The 26,358-nt window shown below is 39.8% G+C and overlaps 1 protein-coding gene across 6 annotated transcripts in view; it reads right to left on the bottom strand.

Moving 5' to 3' along the window:
- Positions 1-26,358, bottom strand: part of CACNB2 (calcium voltage-gated channel auxiliary subunit beta 2) — a 122,438-nt gene that overhangs the window by 82,682 nt on the left and 13,398 nt on the right. Inside the window, exon 1 of one of the 6 annotated variants that reach the window (XM_083579620.1) lies at positions 13,693-13,843. The exons of 3 other annotated variants lie outside the window; for them this stretch is intronic. In XM_083579620.1, coding sequence (XP_083435746.1) covers positions 13,693-13,740 — 48 coding nt within the window. In that variant the 5' untranslated portion in view covers positions 13,741-13,843. Of the gene's footprint in view, positions 1-1,987; positions 2,039-13,692; positions 13,844-26,358 lie in introns of those variants that run through there. 2 more of the 6 variants (XM_083579623.1, XM_083579617.1) reach the window with 2 other exon arrangements.

Raw genomic sequence — 26,358 nt, 5'->3', positions numbered from 1 at the left:
GCAATATCCATTAAAATAAAGAAACAAACCATAGAGGGAAACTGCTAACTGAGCAGAAGCTATAACATCATATTTCTATGGTTTCAGATTACTTTTGTTCTTACCAAAATTTAATAATGTTTGCATATGTGTATGTTTATACAGAATTACGTTTTGCTAATTCTTAATTATTTTAATTCCCCACCCTCCATAACAGAGGACTGTTATTTCCACTGTCTGGTGCTCGAAACACAGTAGTGACATAATGAAGGGGAGGGGTGTGAATGGGAAAGATATGCATGTCATAAGGAACAGAGATCAACAGTTACATAAACGGATTAATGTCCCTTTCAGGGACTATAGAACTCATGCTCCAGTCCATCTATTTCATCTCACCTCCATGCAATGAACAACCAAACACTTTCTCTTTCCCATACTTAGCTAATTTGTAATTTAGTTACCAATTCAGCACTTAACATTATGGAATGCTTGTAGAAACGTTAACAAGAGGTATGGTACATAAACACGCAGACTTATAAATGCACATCAAATATGCCAGCCACTGTAACCCTATCCTCGGATTTTGGTCCCAGCTAACTGTCATTATTGTACTCTTCAGTAAAACGAGTGTATATAGAGTCCAAGCGTAAATATTTAGTGTTGGTAGTTACTATTTTTAGAACTTCTAATCCATGCTTCTCCTGCACCATATGCCATATGTTGCCAAAATAATGATGCTGGGAGAGGTACTGTCTAAATAGTATAAATGTTATTTAACAATAAAAAATATCATTTCCTTTCGAAGAACTTGAAATTTCCATTGATTTCCCTTACCACTCTTCATTTTTGTTCAGCAGCTGTACAATCAAGGTGAAGGAATGCTGAATTAATTATATATCCTTGCTTACAAGCCATGTCCCTTGGCTGACAGGGAATAAGGGGATGTTGATTAGCTGACTGTTCAGTGGCCTTCAGGTTCCAGCAATCAATATGGTTCCTGTTCTGCTTTCTGGAACCAGGAAGCCACAGCAAGCCTGACCTACTTAAGATCCTCTCAGGTCCTTGAAAAAGGTCTGGAAGTGTGACATTTCCAGGTAAGAGCAACAACACTATCCTAGCCTGAAGTGAATGCAGGTAAGGATTCAGGCCAATGAATGCCCCATTGGAAGATAAACAACTTTTTTCCTCATATGCTGCAACCTCTGCTATAGATATGTACTTTGCAAGACTGTAGCACAGTGGGAGGAAGATCTGCACATGTACAGATCCCTGCTGTAGAATGTGGTTATTGTTAGCAGCAGATTCCATCACTATCCGCGCTCTCTCACATGTGCAGAACCTTCTCATCTTGTACTACACATGTCATTCTTTTAATGAAATAAATACCTAGATATAGCAGCAATATGCAGTAACTGATGCGGCACTATTCTCTCAGTGAGAATATTCTTTCTAAGCAGTGTATGTTATACAGTACTGAGGAAGAACAATCAAGGGGCCAAGAGGCAACTGCTGATTTTATGTCTAAATAAATTCATTTAAGCAGTGACCAGAGGTACTTCAAAGGTAAGAAAATATGTACTAGACACTAACAAGGAAATGATAAACATAGCCACTGCCCTACTACACTACATACTGTGAAGATATGACAGATACTAGGCCAGGGTTGCTGGATTACTAACAGAGTAAATGCCATACAAAAGGGGATATATGCATTAGCTCTGAAACAACTACAAATAAAAATATGTATTGCATATTATGTGATATGGCATAGTCTTTGTGAAATACCACAAAGTGTTTTATTTATTTTTTTGACAGCAGGCTGTGTGTGGACACGATTATATAATAGTGTGAGACTGACTTTAAAATAGGTCATCATTACTTACTCTAGAATTGGGTCCCAAAATAGCTAACGAAAACAACATGCTACACAGATAATCTTTATTTACTACAATTCTTAATTAGCAATATGCATTTAGAAGAACATTTTTGGTAACCTACTTGTACTTACCCAGGACACATTTTTACCCTTGGGTGTCTTTAGCATGGCAACATGCAGTGCTGAGATGGCCAACAACAGTCCCACCAGCATGTGAAATCTGATGGAGGGGTAATCCAAGTCTCTCTGTTACCCAAATGTATAAAGTCCCTTAGCCAAGACGATACAGGCGCAGCGAGTATCATGCAAGGAAACAATTAAAAAAGCCATTTTTCTCCTTAGTGTTTCATCCAGCCAGAAATAAAGAAAAAATGAGAAATGCTCACAGAAAGAAAAAAAAATCTGTACTTTCGGTATATACAAAAAGTTGACAGAATGGTCAAAAAATCTAAATCAAAAGCACACAATATTGAAGTGCAGTTGTCCTCCTTTAGCTCTAAAAATGCTTCACCCGATTAATAAAAGCTTTGAGGCTAGAGCTTACCCGAGAATTAAGAAATAAATACTGAGACTGAGATCAAGTAGCCTTCGGAAGACCTTGAAGAGTTTGGTTTCCGGTAGCATTGATTAAGATTTGCTATGCTTGAATATTTCTGAACTCCAGGAATCTACTGACATATAAAAAGAATTAAGATCTCAGTTTCCATAAATAATGTATAGAAGCAGGTACACTGTATATACCTGTTGCTACCTTCTGCGCATTCTCCCTACCCAGCGGCTGCTGCTGCTGATTCAGAGCCTCATAGTGCACCTGTTGTTGATGTATCTCCACTGTGAAAAGACTGGTAACCTAACAACCAATCAGCATTTGTTTAAAGAGAAGCCCTAGAAGGGAGAACAAAAACTGAAAGATCAGACTCCCTGCTTCTTTCCTTTTGTATCTCTGTCCTTCTGTCCCTTTACTTTTACCTCTTGTCAATCTAGATTACCAAAGCCGATCCAGGCTAAATTTTGCAACTATCAGTAGTGATTAGCGTGAGCTGATTGAAATCGGATTATACAAGAAGACCTCTGCCTTCTCACTCAGCAAACAGGCCAGTACCATTTGAAAACCATTTATGCTTCAACTCACAACATTACTGCATTTGGAACAATCCATTTTCAGAGCCATGGGCAAGCTAGATTTGTGGTTTCTTTTAAAGAGAAAGACAAAAATACATCTGAATTGTCTTATAGTTGGAACACTTCAGCAAAGCTTCTGAAGATTTACAAGGAAGCATTGAAAATCAAAACACACTGCAGAATTTAAATGTTTCGCATTTTGTCACTAATATTCTAAGGGCTTTAAGTACATGATTTAAAGCATTATCTCCCTGAGAGATTGAAGTGATTATTTACTAGTTTGTAAATGATTAGGACTATATGCTTTAATATGTATTCTTTGAAAATTTTTACTCATTAGTTAAAGGTTCTGAACGTTATATTACTAAGCCAAATAAAATACACATTAATAACCATTTCAGTAACTTTGGATAATATAGTTCTAATGTTGCAAAATTGTGAAAGTAATTCTAGTTTCTCATTTACTTCAATGGGAAGCAAGTAAACATGACTATAGAATGTAATGAAACAATGTGTGTGGTATAATATACTGTATATGTCATTTACCACAGCTGCATTTTTAATTGTGCACTTTTAATTGTACAATTTGTAAGCAGACCTACAGGGGGTTATTTCTAGGACATTGCCCTAAATTGTCACCTGTACAATTTCCCCAAATTTCAGCTTGGGTATGATTTTCCTTCTGGAAACAAAAAAACCACGTGTGACAAAGTATCCCAGGAATGAATTGGATTTTGCCATTAGGGTATGTTTATTACCCCAGCCAATGGTTTTATGAGTCAATAGTACCCCACACTCATTCAAACCCTTTTGCAAATCTGAATTTTTGCTGAGTGTCACAAAAACTTCACTGTGGCCCAGCAAAACCATGGTTTGTTTGCGTGTTGTTTTTTGCTTTTTGCATTGTAGCTATTTCCACATTGAGCAGTACTTCATATTTCTGCTTTGGGGATCATTTTGACCCCAGTTGGAACCACATATGTTTCCATATGATACACCCCCATTTCAGAAGGTAGCAAGACTTAATGACAATTCTCAATCTCTGTTTACAGGAAGGTAACTACAAAATTGTTGTTGATGTTTGCTCTCAGGCATCTTTATAACCTCAACAATTTAAAACCTAGGCCAGAGAGCAGCTAAGAAACCAATGCCACACCTTAATGGTTCTGGACAAAACATTACATTAGATAGCTAATTTTCTGATTAACTGGTTAAAAAAAAAGTTACATAAAAAGTGACTGGCTTGCAAAAAAAAAAAAAAAGTTCCTAACCACTACATGCATGTGTCAGGATCATAAAAACCTGCAGATTTCACTCTGTGCAGAGAAAATGCAATATATAAAATAAGATCATTGTTAGAAAACAAAGACGACACAGGTGTGCAAAAGAGTCCTAGTAATCCTGAATAACAAGCCAGAGTGATTGCTTGGGAGGGGTCTGAGGTACCTATGAGGCCAGGTGGGCTTTTACAATATGAGCACAAGTCAAAGCTGAGACCCTTGAATAACTTCACGTGACTCAGCAATTCAGACATTCTAAAAAGTTGAGGACAAGTATCTGTGAAAAACCATGTGTCTACATTTTACTGTCAATATCCTAATGTGGTGGGTGGAAGGTGAAGAAAAAGCTTGCAAAATCCAAACTTTAGTATCTAGGTTAAGTGAAACCACTGACTTGGGTTCCACAACATAAGGTGTTATTGAAGAAAATATATATTTATATATGTAATAAAATATACACAAAGAAACTCCGGGAGTGGGAAGGAAGACTGACAGCTCCAGCTTGTAATCAAAGGGAATGATTTTAGCAGCACTGTCCAGTCCCAGCGCTTTGGGGGAGGAAGAAGAGGCAGCTTTGCAAGAGCAAATCTAAGCTTAAGGATTTTTCAGCAGACAAAGATACTTTACTTAGCGAAGTTCTGTCAGACTCCTTCCCTTCCCCAGGGCTACAACTGTTTTGCACAAAGATATGCCAACTCGGTCTTTCAGAGGATCTCCTGGGTGCTGTGGCTTTCCCAATCGCCAAGGCCATGTTAAAAATTAGGCTGTGGGACATAGATCGCCAGGAACTAATCTGAGCTGTGGAAAAAACATGTTCCCCTCTTTATTTTCGACTCTCTTGGGCACAGCAATTTAACCTTAATTATTTACTATTTTTGTTTAACCGGCAAGAAAGAAGGGCTTTTTCGCTGGCTAGATTCAGTTCTAATCCTTCTAACCTTCTTTGGGGTAGGTTTGCGGGTATGGCAAAAGGAGATAGAATCTGCCCATGCAGTGCCCACCTGGTGGAAACTCTAGCTCACATGGTCCTTAAATGTAAAATGTATGATGATCTCCGCCAACAATTTCTAGACCATCTATGTATTCCAACATGGAAACCAGAGACAGAGGTTATACACTTCTTATTACAGGGGAGAGACCAGGAGCTCACCAAGACAGTAGCTAAGTTCCTCTGTTTTGATTTTTTTGTTGCCAAAGTACGCTACAGGATCCTGCCCTTGCTGGAGACCCACAGAGATGAAATAGATTGCTTGCCTCTTCTTCCCTTTGACAAGTTACTGTACTGTTGAAATGGTGACGAGATCGCACTGGCCTATTTATTCTGAATGTTTGTATGTGATGCCAATAAAGGTTTGATGATGATTAAAAATCCTCCAATGAACAGGCCATTGGGATCTGGATGAGAAATGTTCTAGTCAGAATTCTAAGACATCCACTGTAAATCCCTTGAGTATCCACAGATGTACTGCCTGCTCTCCTTGGAGTGTTATTTACCCACATTGAAACAAACAAACAAACCAGAAATTCTCTCAAACTCCAGAAGTGCGAGCACTTTTTGTTTTCACAAAAGATTAAGACACTTTTAAGTCCTGTACTAAAAAAATGAAGGACAGTAATTCTTATTTCTTCAATTCATAATGATGCAGAAATCTCATACAATGGTTATTCTTCATTAGAAGACTAAAGATGGCATAGATAAATGTTTCCCATCTGGGGGCCCTATGGCCCCCCGGTGGGGTCTAGGATATTCCAGAGGGGGCACAGGTAAAAATTGTGTAAATGGGGGGCCACAGCATGAGGCTAGGGTCCATAGAGAGAAGTGAGAAGTGAAGGGGGAAAATCATTTTTTAAAAAATCCTGATTGGCTGGCTATCCACTTTGTCAATCACAAGCGGGTAAGGGGGCAGCCCACCAGGGCCTAGCGCTCCTTTTTGCCACGTATGTTTTCTTGAAGCAGTCCTGATTTGTTTCCAGTGGAAAAGGGCAATTGCTCCTGTTTTGAACAGTAGAGCCCACAATCCAGAATTCCCAGGTCAGGTAACTGCAGTAATGGGGTGGCAATGGGTAGTGCTGGGCGAGCCAGAACTGCTTGTTGCTGCCGCCAGTGCTGGGCCTGGTGGCAGCCTAGGCCTGACTTTGCAAGGTGCAGGGTGTAATACACCCCAGCACCTAGTGGATCAGGGCCTTTGGATATTGCAGTGTCGGCCCGGCTCTGCTAGGCACAGGGTGAAATCTAACCCGGTGTCTAGCCGAGCAGGGTTTTCTGGTGCTGCTCACTTGCATCTAGTAAATAACTGTCTACTCAGAAGAAAGCCACATTGAGTTCAGTGGGCCTTACTCCAGGAAAGGGGGGGGTATAGTGTTTTATCTAGGCTGCCAGAGCTCCTCTGGATGACAATATCTTTTCGCTCCAGGTCAATGAGGACCACTTGCTTTTTAAAATTCTCCCATATATACCGTCCCATAGGATGCACCAAGTTTTTTGGGGGGGAAATAAAGGAAAAAAATTATTTCCCCCCCAGGCGCTTGTGGGGCCGGCAGCGGGGAGAAGCGCTCTTCTCCCCGCAGCCCGCCTTCAGACCAGGTCTGGGGACAGTGGGAAGACGCGCTGCGCCTCCCAGCTGTCCCCGGAGCTTGTGGGGCAGGCAGCAGGGAGAAGCGCTCTTCTCCCTGCCGCCCGCCTTCAGATCAGGTCCGGGGACAGTGGGAAGACGCGCTGCGCCTCCCAGCTGTCCCCGGAGCTTGCAGGGCAGGCAGCGGGGAGAAGCGCTCTTCTCCCCGCCGTCTGCCATCAGACCAAGTCCGGGGACAGCGGGAAGACGCGCTGCGCCTCCCAGCTGTCCCCGGAGCTTGTGGGGCTGGCAGCAGGGAGAAGCGCTCTTCTCCCCGCCGCCCGCCTTCAGATCAGGTCCGGGGACAGCAGAAAGACGTGCTGTGCCTCCCCGCTGTCCCCGGAGCTTGCGGGGCTGGCGGCGGGGTCTCCCCGCCGTCAGCCTCCAAACCACTTCGGGAGACAGCGGGATGGCGGCGTTCCACCTCCCTCTTTCCCCCGACCTTGTGGGGCTGGCGCTGGGGTTCTCCTGAAGCCTGGAGAGCGAGAGGGGTCGGTGCACACCGACCCCTCTCGCTCTCCAGGCTTCAGCGAAAGCCTGCATTCGCCCCATAGGACGCACACACATTTCCCCTTCATTTTTGGAGGGGAAAAAGTGCGCCCTATAGGGCGAAAAATACGGTACAAAACTTCCTGTGCACCTTTTGCTGGTGCAGCTGGAACTTGCATCATGGAAAGATGTTGAATTTAAACCAGAATCTTTTGATGGGGGAAATTCTCTCAGGATTTGAGTTTATGTGATAATGTGATAACCAAGCAAAGAAGGAACAGGCCTACACAACTTCTGAACCACAAAACTGAATACAGATACTAGATCATTACTCATATAAGAAAATCCACCGGGGCAGGCCAGAATACATGACTGCTGGTTGCATTTTATGACTTATCATTCACACATTTGCTCAGTGTGCTATTATGAAAAGTTTGGACTATATTTATATTATCCAGATATTCATTGTGGGTTCCTTGTCCAATGTGGAATTCTGAACAGCTTTCATACTCCTCTACTGGTAAAAATCAATACCAGTTTTCTTAGTGCTGCTTAAATTATACAGTTTCATCAATATGAAAAAAGTATTAAATTAAGATAATGGTTTTGTTTGAAAAGTGCCCTAGAGTCTCTTTATAATATCCAAATGAACTCAATATTTGTTAGCTTTCGCTTCCAGCAGTTAAATTTTCTGCATGTTTACTCATAAGTAAAAAGGTAAAGGTAAAGGGACCCCTGACCACTAGGTCCAGTCGTGGCTGACTCTAGGGTTGCGGCGCTCATCGCGCTGTATTGGTCGAGGGAGCCGGCATACAGCTTCCGGGTCATGTGGCCAGCATGACTAAGCCGCTTCCGGCAAACCAGAGCAGCGGACAGAAACGCCGTTTACCTTCCCGCCGGAGCAGTACCTATTTATCTACTTGCACTTTGACGTGCTTTTGAACTGCTAGGTTGGCAGGAGCAGGAACCGAGCAACGGGAGCTCACCCTGTCTGATCGGCAAGTCCTAGGCTCTGTGGTTTACTTTTGCAGCCTTACTTTTTAGGGTGGGGGTGGGGAGGAATCCTTAGTATTGAGGTGTTATATTTCTCATCCCTATTTGTATTCATATTGTCCAGTGGGCAGTGGGGTTTTAAAGAGTCTATGGATTGTGACAATAAGTTTATATTTGCTTTCTCTTCTAGTTTTTGATTACGCACATATGTCCTTTAATTGCAACCTTATACATTAACAATCAGAACACAAATCAATTACCAAGCTTTGAACAATGATACTGGACTATTATGGGACATAAAAACATAGGCAGAAGTAACTTGCATACAGGAAAGCTGTGCGTTCGACTCTACAATTCAGTTTAGCTGGGTTTACATAAGGAATTCAACTCATCAAATTCACAGAAGTAAAAAAGAACAGTACAAAATACACAGAAAGAATATAATCACCAAAGTAGTATTTTGGCAAGCACAACATCTTAATGTAATAGTACAAGGAGTGCCATATACCCAGATGATCAAGGCACAATGGAGCACTGTTTTAACACTGAGTCAGAAGAAAGAATTGTGTATCATCAATTTCATAGTTGCCAGTACCCTTGAGTTTCCTTGAATATCTCCAGTCCAAAATTGGATTAAGGCTGATACGACTCACCTTCATTCAATATATAACCCAATATCTTTTTCAAGCCTCCAAAAAAGCAGACATTAAACTTGATCTTGGTTTCTAAATAATGTTATAGTAGTTTGTAAAATATGATAGAAAGGGGGCAATTCCTATCAGGATTCCATCTCACTTTCTGTCCACCAGGTACTCTGTCAAGTGTATATACTTAGTGATGCGTGTCTGGGGCAAGATAAAGATTTATTGCATACCATTTACTCCCCAGAATGGTGATCCTGAGAGAATCTCAACATCTGTGACAATGTCCCCTTGTCTGATGCATCTCAGGACATATAGCACCAGGAAAGAATCCTAACTTTTCTACCACTTTTGCATCAGCCAGCAGTTGTTTGCAGTATTGAGGGGCCTTTTACAGCTGAGTCCAGAGAGAGAGAGAGAGAGAGAGAGAGAGAGAGAGAGAGAGAGAGAGAGAGAGTGTGTATTCAGAAACTTGTTACAATCAATTTCTGAAACACTTTGGTGACAAAAACATTTGTATCCGTTCCAATCTGGACTCCCATGTACAACAACTTGGGAGCTTCTATCATGTACCCTCAACTCAGGTTTCTATGAATAACCTTCAGGTTGTTTAGCCTGGTGGTGGGAACAGAATATTTGAAGAAGCAAGGGGACCACATACACTCTTAACTCTTGCCATCTTGGCTGCTTAAAAAGGTCAGGTCAGGGTTATCTAGCTGGACAATAGAATATTAATGCCTCTTTGAAAGCAGGTCTTGTTCTAAAGGAAACCTTAGTGTAATCTTTTCCTTAAAAGTTAGCTACACAACCATCTGATTTAAATAATCGCCGCCTCATTTCTAACATTCCATTCCTAGGACACTGACTTGTTATGGCAATCTAGTTAGAAATTTTCTTGAATGAAACTAATCGTTGATCTCTTTCAGACTGGTTTTCAACATGTCTCTGGAACAGAAACTGTTTGCTGACCTCTGGAGCATCCATCAGGAGACACATAGGGGGATGGACTGCAAGAAGATCAAACCTATCCATTCTTAAGGAAATCAGCCCTGAGTGCTCACTGGAAGAACAGATCCTGAAGCTGAGCCTCCAATACTTTGGCCACCTCATGAGAAGAGAAGACTCCCTGGAAAAAACCCTGATGTTGGGAAAGATGGAGGGCACAAGGAGAAGGGGACGACAGAGGACGAGATGGTTGGATAGTGTTCTCGAAGCTACCAGCATGAGTTTGACTAAACTGTGGGAGGCAGTGGAAGACAGGAGTGCCTGGCGTGCTCTGGTCCATGGGGTCACGAAGAGTCGGACACGATTAACAACAACAAAGAAGAGAACCCGAGGTTCAGTCCAACCCACTGCAATGTAGGAATCTCAAGAAAAGCATCCATGACAGATGGCCATCCAATTTCTGCTTTAAAACCTCCAAGGAAGAAGAGTCCACCATCTTTTGAGGATGTGCATTCCACTGTCAAACATCTCTTCCTGTCAAAAAGTTTTTCAAGATGCTTAGTCAGAATCTCCTCTCTCGTAACTTGAAGCCATTGGTTAAGGTCCTACCCTCCGAAGCAGGAGAAAACAAGCTTGTTCCATCTTCCATGTGACAACACTTTAGATATTTGAAGATGGCTTTCATATCTCCTCTCAATCTTCTTCTTTCCAGGAGGAACCCAGTACTCCAGGTGCGGTCTGTAGAGGGGTACTTTGACTAGACTGTTGATGTAGCCTAGAGCAGCATTAGCTTCTTTTGCTGCTTCATCACAACTACTTGCATATTCTTTCTCTTGCTTCAAACATAACCAAAGATACCTTCTTCATTACACGCAACTGCCCGCTTATGTGAGGAGCACCCTCTAAACAAATGTTGCAATCTGAAAGGCTTCTGGCTGCACACTAGGGGAAAAACAGTTCCTTTAAGTACTTAAGCAACAATCAGCCCAGTTTAGAGGGGTCTTGGCAGAATATGGGGAAGCCAGCACCCACCCACATATCCCAAAATTCCTAGACACTCCAGACCAGAGGATATGACCTTGCCCAACAACTCTGGCACCCCTCCTTGGGAGCCTTCATCCTCTCTATTGTAAGCAGCTCCAGGACAGGGCAACACTGTTTTAAAAACAGGTATCTTGAGAAGGGAAAGAATCAGCAGGAGGTAATAATACTAATACCAATACTAATTTATTACTTGTACCCTGCCCATCTGACTGGGCTGCCGCAGCCATTCTAAGTGGCTTCCAACAGAATACAAAAAAAACACAACAAAATACCAGACATTAAAAGTTTCCCTATACAGGGCTGCCTTCAGATGTCTATGGAAAGTTCTACAATTTTATCTCTTTGACATCTCAGGGAAGGTCATTCCACAGGGTTGATGCCACTACCAAGAAGGCCCTCAGCCTGGTTCCCTGTAACCTCACTTCTTGCAATGAGGGAACCACCAGAAGGTCCTTTGAACTGGACCTCAGTGTCTGGGCCGAATGATCAGGTAAGCTAATTTTTATAAGGCATCAGTAGGCATCAACATGCTGATGAGGCAATGTCTGACTCAGAGGAACCTAACCTAAAGGAATGTTCCAGGGTTTATCTTGTCAGCACCTCACCTCTGGATGTCCTGTCTCAGATTATGTAAGGCTGGACTTACTGACTCACCTTAACTGATCATGGCCTCATCATTCAAAATATGAGTGCTCAGGAGTCTACTTGTTCCCTAGGATCCCAACCCAAAGAAAGTTGTGACAGTTTCTCATTCACCAAATATATGGCAGGCCTACAGAGAATATACAAGCTGGCTAGTACATTCTTTTTCTAGTATTCGTTTTTTTTGGGGGGGGAGGTAATGGAGTAAGATTTATGAAATGAATTCAAAACATATGAAAAATTATCTTGACTTAGGCACCAATTATGATGAAAATACAACTGAGAAACATGAAACTCAGATTTAGGTAGGAACTTCAGAAATGAAAGCTTCATAGTGCTTGATGGGATGACTCTTTGCAAGTGTTTAGGATAAATTCCAAGACTGCAACCCAGATAGTTATCAGTGCCCATAAGGGCTGCTGTTTCAACTCATCCTTAGACTTTCCCATTGCCAACATCAAGTCTGATCCTTTTTGGCTCTGAAACAGTGTGTGGAATGCAACTTTTGGTGAAATTCTGAAATCTGTTTCCTATGAGATAAGCATCTCAGTTTCAGCCAGCTGCCTGAATATTGACCTATGTCTTGCTTGATAGATCCCCAGAAACAGCTTCCATGAGAAACTAACAATTATGTGTTCAACATTAAATGCTACAAAGCTAAAACTTAATTAGTAGAACACATAGTTATTAAAGCAATGAATTTCTTATTCTCAAGTATGCCTGTGTTGTTTTAGATTGTTCATAAATATATGTGGGCCTACTAATATTACTATAATAATATAATAATACTATTTGCTACTAATAAATGAAAGTTATTTGCTACCAATAAATGAAAGCAAATAATACTATTTGCTACTAATAAATGAAAGTTGATGCCACAATATTTGCCTTGTATACATCAAAATTATTGACTTATTTTTACACAGTAGTATGACTCTTGTGTTCCAACTGTATCATATATTTTCTGTTGCTTACTCATATTCTAAAGGAGACAGAGTGCCAACATTATAGGATTGCAGTGTGTGCTATTCCATTAGTAAAGCAATTCATTATGTCAACTGTTGCATCACCAAGAAAACGAGAAGTGAAAATGAAATTAAAAGAAGCTACAGAAAACCCTTCTTAGCTATCTTGGGTTTTGTTTGCCATACAATGTTAAATCAAAATAGAAAAACACACACATCCACTGTATGTCACAGAGAAACACACTGCATCACAAAAATACATCTCCCTCCCCAACCATTATAGGCCAATTGCTACTTTAAGCAATTCAACTCTATAAGCTTGGCCACATCGTATAAGCCTTCTGCTTCCTGTAACATCTGCACAGTAAACCAGAAAAGAACTGCTGAAGCATAATGCATCACTTAGGAGACTTATTACATCAGCTAAGTGCATCTTCAGCACATTTCAATTAACATTCAGTCCTTCTATTTCTTCTAATATATCAGTTTTATTGCTAAATTTCACAGCAAGAGCTAACATTCAAACAGCTTTTTTGCAATACAGGTATGGAAAAACCATCAGGACTTATATACTATGCTCTAGAAAACACCAGAAACCGATTAACATTTATGCCATACTTTTGCCACCATGCTGATGTTTACATTGAGGTAAAATGAAAAAAAGGAAGAATTTCCCACACTAAGCAGCTGGTGGTAGCTGCTATACATGTCTATAGCTGACACTTAGGCTTGTAAATAAATTTAATATATTTGTTAAATACTTGGACAAAATACACCCCTAACTGCCATACAAATGTATTTTTTAAAAGTCTATCATTTTTGTCAATAGAATATCTCAGAAAGGTCAGTTATTTGCTACAAGTTGCTTCCAGTATTTTTTCCGTGTTGCTCCTTATGAATTACTGCTTTGTTTTCTTTCTTTCATTCATTTTTTTTTAAATACCTGTTAGAACTGTTCTTAAGCTCTGTGCAAGAAAGCCATTGCTCATTAGTCTTTCATCCAACAAACATCTCATAAAGCATCTGCATAAAGTAAACTGCACTATCAAATATACTATGTTCACCTCCACAATCATCACCATTCTAAAACAATCAGAAACTTACATACGAAACCCGTACTCGACGCCGGTGTGCCAACCCACAGCACTGCATGAAGAGGACAGCAGAAAACACTCAGTATATGGTCTCACCAAGCTTCAGACTGTCTTGTCATTTCCTCTGAGACACTGTCCATTCCTCTTTACTCTCCAGCCCCAGAAAAAGAGAATAGGTAGAAAAATCATTCAGCCAAGCAATGTTGTTAAAAGTGCCCTTGCGACTGATGAAATTGTGTGTGTGTGTGTGTGTGTGTGTGTGTGTGTGTTTCCTTTAAGTAAATCAATCCCTTCTGTTTCAGCTGAATATATAATTACCAAATGTCTGTGTTCTCATCCCTATGGTACTATAATGCATCTCTACTGAGATGAATTATTTCCTACTTGAAGATTTTATATTACCTGTTCTAAACTTAAAAAATAATCTCAAATAGAAGAATCTTATTTCTGTGACTAGTGAAATACCCTTTTTGTGTTTGATTTCTTCGTGCTGCCGTGGCTGCTGCTGCTGTTATTACAGGCTTCTTCCCAATACACAAACTAGCAAGAGCATCCTTGATTCAATGCTTCCTCTGGTCCACAATGGACATATCTGATCTGTTGTTTATTCCCCACCTCCAAGCTTGAAAAATGACTGAGTCTAGACTTTAATTCTCTCTGGATTCTTTGGACTACAGAACCACTGCACAAATTGTCAGAAGCTTTGTCTTGCAGTACGTGTTTCACATGAATTTCAAGCAGAGATTTTTTTTACTGGCTACAATACCTGACTGGCTTAGAAGCTGCAGTTGCACAGTGTTTTCTTCCTGTTGACACTGACACAAGATTTTACAATAACAGTAAAAGGTAAGCACAAATTTAGTTTTGATGCACCTTTAAAACAACCAAGAACAGTACTGGAGATAAGTATTTTTCTCTGGTGATAACCTTTTGCAATGTTTAAAATTATTTATTTATTTTTATTGCTGTGAGTTGCATCACTGTGAATGATTATTAGCCAGCACCTTTGACAAAGCAATGCTAAGCTTCATCAGAGAATGAGGATGGTCCCTTTTATGAGAAAGTTGTATTTGGGGAGGCAGATGCCCTGCAAAGGGGGTGACAGCTCTGAATTTACAGAGGCAGAGAAGTGTGAGAAGTATAGCTGAAGTTAGCTAAATGGGGATACATACTTGGGGGAGGGAGGGAAGCAGAAGTATTTATAAGGATCCACTGTCTGCTTATAGGAGTGCATTCACGTCCATTACGATATATACACACAAAAAATGAGGGAGGGTGCAGCAGCTGCCTCAAGTGGTGGAAGCCCTTGAGGTGGTGACCCCATGGGCACCCTACCTGCCCCTGCCCCTGGCATCAACTTCCAATGAGATCTTGTGGAGCATGAAAGATCTTGCTGGGTATTAGTATCACTTCTTGGCCAGTGCCAGAGGCAGCACTTCCTGTTTCACCTTAAGCAGCAGCCCAGCCATGAACAGAAGACTCACAAGATAATCTTTGTAAGGAAATGGAGGCTTTACAACAAGGTTTTCGGATGACCTTATAAAGCAATCCTGAAGCAGAGCTTGGAAGCTGTTCCGGAAAAAACAAGAGGCATGTTTGCTATATGGGATAAAGCTGTACAGAAGCCTAGCTGTCAAGCACCCACTGAATAATTACTGGTTATTGAGAAGTTGCATGAGAACAATGAGGAGTTCACAGAATCAAGAGACTCTGTCCATTCAGGCTAGCAGTAAGGGGAAGGGGAAGGAAAAGCAACAGGAAAAGTTGAAGCAAGAGACGATCAGAGCTGGGGAACCTGTGGCCCTCTAAATACTGTTGTGCTACAACTCCTATCACCTAACCACTGGCATTGTTGGATGATGGGTGTTGTCCTGTATAATGGAAGTGTAGATCCAACAATATCTGGTGAGCCACATGTTCTCCAGACCTGGCCTATAGTAATGGAAGGAGGAGGTTTCTTCACTATAATTGTATACCCTGAAAACCTCAAGCTCCACCACTGAGAATAATACAGAAACTGTGAATTGTGGGTACAAAACAGACTGGGAAATCAGTTTGATATCACAGCCTGTGTAAATGACAGGGGTGATGACAGAAAGGACACTGACAACTGGCTTGAAGGGATCAGCTCTGCTGGTCAGGCAGAATATGTTGGGCGTGCCTAACCTATGGATCTCCAGATGTTGTTGTATTCTCAACTCTGACCAGTCCAAGCTTGCATGGACAACTGTCAGGGATGGTGAGAGTTGTAGACAACCTACAGCTAGAGGCACACAGGTCATCCACCCCTGCCTTAGGTAAAGCATGATGATGGGCTTTAAATATACAGATTGGACAAAGACCTGAGTTAGACTGGTCCAAGAACATGTTCAGAAGCAGCAAAATGAAGAAAGAGGGGACCTTTCCACAATGTCCCACAGAGAAGACAATTCAATGGGAACTCATTTTCTCTCCCTGGAAATTTGCCTTGAAAGAAACACTATATTCACTGAATTCTACTCAGCACCAACACACAGAAACGGAAGTGAAATGTGCACTCAATAGGTTTGTTTTTCAATAGGTCCGCCTGGGCCTGGGCCCTTGGTCTGGACCAACCTGGCAACTCCTAGGTATACCCCCGTCCCTGTAGCAGGAGATTGGGGTGGCTTACAATTCTGGGCTGCTGCGTTTTTGTTCCTTAAGTTACTCTGAGAATGATAAGAAGTAAACTGGGACTGTGAAGAGACTGTTATCATCATGTAGAGAAGTGTATGTCTGGGTATAGGACAAGGGGTAAAGACACAAACATTATGTTTTTCTTGCTAATACTGAAAATCTTCACTGGGAACCATTTTTGGCTTGGGCAATCATTTGATGGTGATGGTGAAAAACCTTTTTAAAATGTGAATACATACCTAACCATGAGCCTGAGCTTTTAATTTTTAACATGTCCAACTGTTCTTTAAGCTATCTCAGCATGGCATTCAAGCTTTTTCTGACAGGAGGAACAATGTATGTTTACAAATTTCAAAGTGTAGCAAGAGCTCTTGACAAAAGAAACTTACTGTTTCTTAATAACTGTTGGTCCCTTGAAAGGACAATGCATTGGCAGAGGTGGCCAGGAAGGGTTTGTTTTCAGAAGTACCTTGCAAGGATGTGAATATGAGAAAGAAACAGCACTTTTGAAATGTCAAATAGCTAGAAGCAGAGATAGGGGGAGTTTTTCTACATGAAGTTAGCCTTGGAGGGATTGATTAAGCAACTCTCTCAGGATCCACTTCCTACTTGTAGGAGTGTACTTGTCTACACTATGCTTTGATTTAAAATACATATATAGAAGCAAATAAAAGTGACAAAGACACAAGTTTCCCAAGTTCTTTCACCTGAAAAAGAATAAAACCCTGTAGCACTATATCTGCAACTCAATTATCAGGAAAACATTGTTGATATAAGTTTGTTTGAAAACAGGAAACAGTACTTAATACATTTATTAGCATTAATGTTATAAAATCTGAATTATTGTTAACATATTTATTGAGGACTATAATGCATAGATGAATAATTATTACCCTTCAAAAATGGAATATTTTCAAGGGTGAGCATCACAGAATCTCCTAAAAAGTTACTTAAAATGTCAGTAGCTAACTCCAAATATAAAGGGAAAGTATTACAAAAGTGAGCTATGTGACCTGGCTCATTCTCATCCCAGGACTATTGCTAGCCAGACACTGAATCAGCTGATCAAATGACTGTCTGGAACTGATGAAATGTATTCACATAGCTTAATGCCAGCACACTAAGGACACCACAGTTTTGAATGCCTAGTTATCTTCTCTAATGGCCTTCTGTATTGTGAATAAGAACAGTGTACTAATAATGGAGGAACTCAAACAGAAAGAAGATGGCCTCTAAGTACTTGGGTTCATTTCCTGCAAATGTTTAATTCATTCATCTCCCCACCCCACCCCCGCCACTTGGTTGGGCTCCAGAAAGTTCAGACACAGCATAAAGTTTTTTGAGAATCTGCACTGCTTCTACTGCAGGAAATTACAATATGTTCAGTGTTTTATTAAGCCCCACTTTTCTCACAGAGACTTAAAGTGGCTTACACATAGAATGTGTCTGCCGTAAATAAACACTTTGAAAACTTGCTGATAGTGTATCAAATTCATTTCCCCTTTTTACATCTTTGGTTCTTCACAGATGCTATTACCTGTTCTTTTGGCTACTGTCTGAGAACCTTTAGAAAAGTTCCTGTAGGCAGCATAGAGTAGAGTTAGTACATATCTTTAATCTTAACTGAGCCAACACTTTTGGCATCAGGCTTTTCACTGAGCAACTGGGAGTGGGAAGGGTGGAAGAAAGAGAGAGAAAAAACACCATTCATTCATTCAATATACCACCCTTCATCTAATGATCACAAGGTGGTTTGCAGCATAAAAACTAGTGATGTGAGGTGAGAATATTCTCCGGAGAATATTCTTGAAAATGAGTATATTCTTGAGAATGAGAATATGAGAAAATGAGTATATTCTTGAGAATGAGAATATTCTTGAGAATATTCTCTGCTAGAAAATTCTGTGGAGAATATTCTCCACAAATTGAGAGCCAGTGTGGTGTAGTGGTTAAGAGTGGTAGTCACGTAATCTGGGGAACCGGGTTTGCGTCTCCGCTCCTCCACATGCAGCTGCTGGGTCACCTTGGGCCAGTCACACTTCTTTGAAGTCTCTCAGCCCCACTCACCTCACAGAGTGTTTGTTGTGGGGGAGGAAGGGAAAGGAGAATGTTAGCCATTTTGAGACTCCTGAAGGGGAGTGAAAGGCGGGATATCAAATCCATTTTATTTTTTTAAAACTCTAACGTAAGAATAAGTTTTAAAACCCACATTTAAAAAATCTAGTAAATAGTAAGTCAAGCTGTGATATTGCCAGTGTAAGTAATGAATAATCTCAAAATATCAGCAAGTGCACCAAATGATACACAATATATTTTGGCAGAGCTGGCAGCATATCAAGCTAAGGAAGATTTTTTTTAGCAAGTCATATGTATTGAAGTCAGCTGAAAAGTGGATGCAGTGGTTTGTGGAAGGAAACATGCTTTGGTTCAAAGCATAGCAGAGTGGCTGTGGACATTTAAAATATGCCACCAACAACAGCTGCAACAGAACGTAGCTTCAGTACTTATGGACTTACTCATTCAGCAAAAAGGAATAGGCTTACTGTAGACAGAGCAGGAAAGCTTACATATGTAGCTCATAACTTAAAACTCCTAGAAGAGAAGAAAACACAGCTTCTAACAAGCTCATTGAATTTTACACAACCATCAACTTCGTTCTATGATCTCGCAGATGATCAGTGTGGAACTGAAAGCTCTGTTACTTGTGGAGACGAAGATGGTGACTTATCCTCTTAAGATGTTTGAGGAGTCAATATAAATTTATAAACATTTGAGACTTGTTACTTAAAGCCAATTTTAAAAAATAAATTTCTTTCTTGTGACAATTTATCAGTTATAATATAAATATGTTGTGCGTTGCCTTACTTGTGTAAGCAGATAGTAACTTGCATTTCTGATGTTATGTATATTACTGATTATTTGTGTTTTATTTTCTGGAAATAATAGCATTTATTTTAAACTTTATATTGATTTTATTAGTGTTGCACTGAAAATACTATACCATGTAGATATTAAAGAACGTACTCATGTAGCAGATTTTCAATGCATTAAAATGAATATTCTCCTATTTTAAATGAAAATTCTCTAATATTCTCATTAATTCTCATTAATCGAGAATATTCACGAATAGTCTCCAAAAGATTATTCTCGAGAATTTGACATCACTATTAAAATCACAAAAAATATAGCATAACAGCAAACAAAACAATATGCCCCCTCCAATATGAAAGGCCGTAGATTGTTTAACAGTGGCAATATATAGAGGGGGAAAACAAAAGATCCCATCCTTTCACTTCCTTCTTTATACATTACTAAGCCTTGAAAGAAGAGCAGAGGATTTGTAGTGAAGTTAATGGAAGGCTGGAATTCAGAAGTTTAATCTGAATATAAATCAAGACTTTCAGCAATTTTCAAGTGGTTCACTGGGGGGTTTTTTTTGGTGGGGGGGTATTTTGGGAACCACTGCCCTATACTACAAGGTAGCAAAATTTCAACTGAAGCATTATGGGGAACATAGTGGTTCACTGGACCACCAATACTGCACCATCTCTTTCAACAGACAGTGCTAAGATAAAAATAGTATTTGCTTCTTAAAAAGTATACACTACTAATTACTGTCAAAGTTAATATGGAATATTTATATATTAAGATCCATATACTAAAAGAGAAAAGTATACAGTAACACTCTCAAAGTTTGCTCATGGGCCATGGGATGGAAATTATTATGTTTTGGCCACTAGATGGCAAAGCTGACCACAGAACTGACACACCTCTACATCTTATTTCTGAAAAGTTTGTTATTGTGCACACACACACAAAGAAACAAATATTCTAGGCTTCCCTGCTGACTGAAATCCTCCTCAACTATTCAAATCACTTGGTGAAATCTAAAAGAAGTCTCTTACTTATAAACCTAATAAAATATCACCAATATAATTTCATCTCAAAAACCACAAAGTTAACTTTAAAATCCACAGTTGGGTAATATCATTTTTAGAACCAACTTGAAAGTCACAAAAGGCATGTCAAGCTTTTGAGTTCTCCAGAAGTCTTCATCTTCTGGAGGCAAGAATTACACAAGGCAAACGGTGGTGAAAAATCAAAACACAAAAAGAAAAGAATCACCTGGATCTGGTAGCCAAGAGATCTGTTTGTAGGCTCAGTTTCAATAAACTCAATAAACTGATCATCTGAAGGAACCATGAACAACTAGAAAATACCTGAAGGGATGATAACTATTTCCCCTAATCTCAGATAATGTTATCTAGGAGACTGTGTGTGAAGATACTATTATTATTCAGCCCAGTATACCTGAAGGAGTGTCTCTACCTCCATCGCTCAGCCCGTACACTGAGTTCCTCCTCTGAGGGTCTTCTGCTGGTACCCTCACTGCGAGAAGCAGTTACAGGGAACCAGGCAGAGGGCCTTTTCGGTAGTGGTGCCCTCCCTGTGGAATGCTCTCCCTTCAGATGTCAAGGAGATAAATAATTGCACAACTTTTAGAAGACCTCTGAAGGCAGCCCTGTATCGGGAGGTTTTTAATGCTTGATGTTTTATATTTTTAGATATGTTGTAAGCCGCTCAGAGTGGCTGGGGAAATCCAGCCAGATGGATGGGGTATAAATGATAAAATTTAATTATTATGAAGAGAAACTTCAGTATGGAGACAAAACACAGGGAGAGCTAGGTTTGGCCTCTGTGAGCACCGTAGGACATCATCTGTCTTCTTATAAATCTGATGTGGGAGCAGTACGCTTTGGCTGTTTGGTGGAGTGCTTTAAAAGCTGTTCCTTCATTTGTGACCTGTTTCCAAAGGAAACCAAATCTCAGTAAGTTTTGCCCCTCAGAGAAGTGGGATGAATATAACACCCTGTGAATCTGTTAGCTAATACAAAGAAGTGTGAAAAGTTCACAATAAAAGGAGGAAATGGAAGAATAAGTATTTCTGATCCTTTACGAAACTGGCATGTAAACATGAAATTTATTTAGTTAAATTATCTTTATTCAACCTCTTGCCATGAGATGGCAGCAGACTTCAGCTGTAATTATTAAATGCTGCAGACTTAAAATGAACCCTTGGAAAGCCCTTCTGTGTCTATTATCTTGAAAGTTGTGAGGGCTGGGAAATTTCCTTTTTAGGTCAGCATCTTCCTCCATACACTCCCTGTTTCCTTAGAATGATAAATAATTTTGGTGGGATAAAGAAATGACCACACGCAAATGTTAAGCAGGACAGAGGGCATTGACTGCTAAAACCTATTTAATGATAAATAGAAAATTAGCATTAGTCAGAGACAGGCAGAATTCCAAATGAAATTACTCTAAACCAAACTTTTACTAATTTTTCCCAGACTAGCAATCTTTAGTTCACTGGGCTAACTAGGATGTCATTTTACACTGTACTATTATTAGTTATCTTGAAATCAATATTCTCTATTACACTAGCTACCATAAGTGGCACTTTTCACATAATAGCCCTCAGCACGCCATAGCAACAGGAAGAGCCTGAAGTAAAATGGCCTGGTTTCTATAGTAACTGTCTTTCCGACCATCTGTAATCAAATGGGATTATAGGCAGGGAAACTAAAATGGGCAATTCTGCACATTTTAAAACTATTTGTATACAAAAACTTCTCAAAGTTTTGCAGCTTTGCTTCAGCATTATTACTTATTTCTTAACATAATTAAGTACTATCACATATTAAACAATAATAAATGAAGCAATGCAAATGCACTCTCTGTCACAAGTAAGTGACAGAAGCCGTGGCTGCTGAGAGAAAAGGGAAGCTGGTTAAGGCAGGGTGGAGAATACATTCCCCTTAATAGCAAAAAACATGCTAGTCAAATAACACATTCACAGGACATGCAAGTGGAGCTGAATTTCCTGCCACAATCAGTCTCTCCTGATTTTTACATTCTCTCCTGTTACAGTCTCTCCTGCTGTTTTCTGCACACTTCATTTCTGATGACAGATTTGTGCCCATTTATTCGTTTTCTGTGATGTAACAAACTACACTGCACTCCTGTCATGTGATAAGATATATCAAAATGGGAAAAGATCAGATGAGTGAGGTAAGGTGTTTAGGCGCTGAAATAGTGTTGCAAGAATATCTTTTAAAAATTTACCTATTAAGCTGTTTACTGCTTGTGACCCAATATCCCCAAGGTTCGAATTCAGATCTTGTCAGGGGACTGCCATCGGAACAGGGCAGGGAGGGGGGGGCCACTGGGATACAGGGAGCCTCCGAAAATCCTGAGTAGCAGTTCCTCTTCCAGAGGTGGGGAAAGCCACACCTCCAGTGGAGAAGAGGGGAAAGGGCTTGAGGATGCTGCTGAGAGCCCCAGCGCCTCACCTCGCCAGGCTGGCCAGAAGGGACGGACGCTGCTTCCGTCGCCCAGCTTGTGCAGAGGGGTAAAACACAAGGAAGGGAGGTGGAGGTTTGGGGTGCCGAAGTTCTTATGTTGAGGGAGAAGCAGGAAGGGGCCACTCCCGGATTCTGCAAGTGACTAAGACAGACATGGACTTTGTAGTTCTGCACTGTAAATAGTTTGCACAATAAAACTTGTAAAAGACAGGTTGGAGTCCTGCCTGGTTACTCACGAGCAACGACCAGCAGCATCTGACAGATCTGATAGGTTATTAGGATGTTTCCCACATGCCTTTCTCTGGATGTACCCACTTTTGCAGGTTAGACTGATAGCAAGTAGAGAAAAGGCCTTTCTGTGGTGGCATCTCAGCCTGTTGAGATTCACTTGCCATCAAATGAGTTTTGGTGCCATATCAAACCAGTCCGTGCTTTTAATTTAAACTTACACAATTTTTTTATTGTTACTGAATGTTAATGTCATGCCAAATTCAATACACATTTAAGTAGCAAGAAAAGCCAACAGCTACATTTGACTTCAAAAGACAAAACTTTCAAAACATGAGGAGATTAGTGAAATGGAAGTGAAAAGGCAAAAGGGTCACATTTCTGCAAAAGTACTTAGGAATCGTTCAGAACCACAATAATAGAAACTCAACTGGAACGTACAGTATACCATAGGTCAGGAAAAGGATCACCAAGGCCAAGAGGATGCCAACATCGTTAATAAGCAGAGTAAATGAAGCTGTTAGAGGCAGTAAGTCTTCCTTTAGAAAATGGAAGTATTGTCCTTACAGTGTAACAAAAAGGAACACAAACTAAATAAATGGAAGATGGAAGTTCTAGATTTTACTGAGAAATTCACCAGGTTAAGATGGCATCACTGAAGAGTTTTTAAAGAACGTAAATCTCAAATTGCTGATCTCCCAACAAAAATATGTAACTTGCCCCTAAGATCAGTCCCTGTAGTCACAGATTTACTACCTATTTTATAGGCTGGCTGTTCCTCCGGTCACACTTGGTGCTGCACCTGACAACATAGTGGGCACAATTTGAGGGAGGTTCCCACATACCCTTATTGTAATAATTAACAATAATGTTTGGCAGTCACTTATATCCACCCATACGATTCATTTTCCTTAGAATTCATACACTCAAGAAAACTGTTTTTTTAACTCAAGGGATATAACAGGCAGTTTGCTAAGTGGCATGGGAGTTTTCTATTCAAAGGTCCCAAATGTAACTTATCATCTGTAATAAGATAAACAAAGACTGTACTGATCTTTTGTGCCTTTGTTTTTCTCTTTTTCTTTCCCAAGGGCAATTTTGTAGTGGCATAACAGAACTGTAAGCAACTGCTGTTCTAGGAAAATAGTTGAAGATAGAAATCTACACCACTCTGTGGAATATAAATGTTTCAGTACTTACTTATGCAAACAGTATCTATTCAGTAATGTTTGAGGCAGTAGTAGTCTCAAATAGATCACAGTCACTCTACAGCTTACTAAATTTTGACCTAATGGAAGACGTGTTTACTTTAAAATTACCCAAATAAGCTGAATACAGCACTCTTATTTTCAAGTACAACATAAAACTCCTCAAAGTTTATATTCTTTATGTTGCCACCCCATGGCAAATACTCTGCAGTCTCTTTTATATTTAGAATTTTTCAGATCTGAACTTCCCTGCTGACTCACAGCTCATAGATTGGTCTCTCATAATCAAGGATTATTCCTAACCATTAGCAACAAAGCATTAAAAAATACGAGAATGCTTCCTTAGCAGACAATACAAAATATAAATTCTATTTTAACAACTGATGGTACAACCCATACAAATCTGATGGCAGGAGGGAAGGCTCATCAGGTACTTTTCTAGAAGCTCTGACAAGAGGGAGAAGTGTAGGTATGCCATTTGCCAGTGTTTCTGGCAACCAGTCTTTCCCTTTACGGATTAGGAGGACACTGAGCCATGCTGCTTGCAGACCACACTGGGTGACACCACTCTATTGCCCTCATGACAGAATAATAGCCCTTCAAACAGAACATGCATGATATGCGTTGAGTAGAGACTTGGAGCACTAGATGTCCATATTGGGGGATGTGAAGTCCTTGCCTTACTTTGGACTTCCCATTGATAAAAGGATGCTGAACTGGGTGGGCCACATTTTAACTTTCCATGAAAAGAAGTTGCAGAGGGCTGCCAACTCCATCAGTGAAACATCACTACAGAATGAGGTATAGCTTAATTTGATTGGGCTGGGGAAAAGAAAACCTGAGGGATCCAGTCATGGATATGTTGAATAACATACAGTTTGGTCCTAACATCATTAATGTTAGTTTAATACCGGTTTTTATTTAAAATTGTTTTTCTACCGAATGACTTGATAGCAATCATTAAAAAATTGAAATAATATTTCAGATATAGAAATAGTGCCATCCAAACCTACTGATTTGTCCATGGCAGAACATTTTAACAGAACCAATGACTTTCAGAACAATCTGATAGAATCCCAACAGAAGATAGCACAAGCATCAACCCAAGCTTCAGATTGGAACATTTTTCCGCTTTCTGTCATCAAACAGAGTCTGTTCTATATCAGATGAAATGTTCGTAACCAAAACATTATCTTAAAAGTTCAAGAACTACCATACAAATGTGCTATCCTATCATGCAAGTGCTTAGATTTAATTATGTGCTGTATGTTTATGTCTTCATATTCCTAAAAAGGCAGAAGCATTTTAAAACCAAGGAATGAACTTTCTGCCCTGTTAATGATAGCATTCTGTTGCTTTTATGGATGGTTCTTTAATGTCTTTCAACAGAAAAAGAAAAAAGGAACACCATTAATTCAAAACTGCAATAGAAATGTATTTAAAAGCCATTACAACTATTGTCTGTTTTTAAATTGATTTTGCTATATATAAAAAAGGAGAATACTAATGGAATATGCTTTTCTCAAGAGGAACCACTAAAGTATTTTCATCTCAACTTAAAATGTACTAATATAAATTAAAGGAAAACAGAGAGATCTGTAAGAAATATTCTCAGTCTCACAAAACCAAGGTCTCTTGAAAGGGAGCCTGGCTCATTTAGAATCAGTTGCATAATGAGCACCAGCATTTATAACCCTCCCTCAAATTATAAATAATTTATCATCCAATAAATGAAAATTACAAGAGTTTTCAGTCAGAATCTGTATCTTTTTTAAAAAATAAATAAACAAACAAACCATCTACCTTACTGTTCCTTTGAATACTCAGATGATTCTGCTACATATTATACTTTTCATGAAGCTTTTGCCCAGATAACATATCCCTTTTCCCCAATCTATGTAACTCAAGTGTAGTTCTCCTCCCAAAAGTTCAAAGTATGACAACCTAGTCATAAAAAATCTATTAAAATAATAAAGCAATGCATAAATATTACTTTTCAGTTACCTTCTCTTTTTCAGGTTTAGGATCTAGAGTTTCCTTTGAATTCTCACTTTCATTTTTATTTGATGGTTCTTCTTTGCTTTCTTGTTCATCTTTATTTTGCAGTTCCTCAGGATTTGGAACCGTATCTGCATTTTGTTTTTCATCTGTATTCTGTATATCAGTATGTATTTCCCTATCTGTATTTTCTGCTTCATTTGAATTCCATAGTTCTTCAGC

This window comes from Podarcis filfolensis (assembly GCF_964270895.1).
Source record: "Podarcis filfolensis genome assembly, chromosome: 12".
In the NCBI taxonomy this organism is placed as follows: Eukaryota; Metazoa; Chordata; class Lepidosauria; order Squamata; family Lacertidae; genus Podarcis; species Podarcis filfolensis.
The sequence above is the reverse complement of the archived record's forward strand: the minus strand, read 5'-3'. Positions and strand labels throughout refer to the sequence as shown.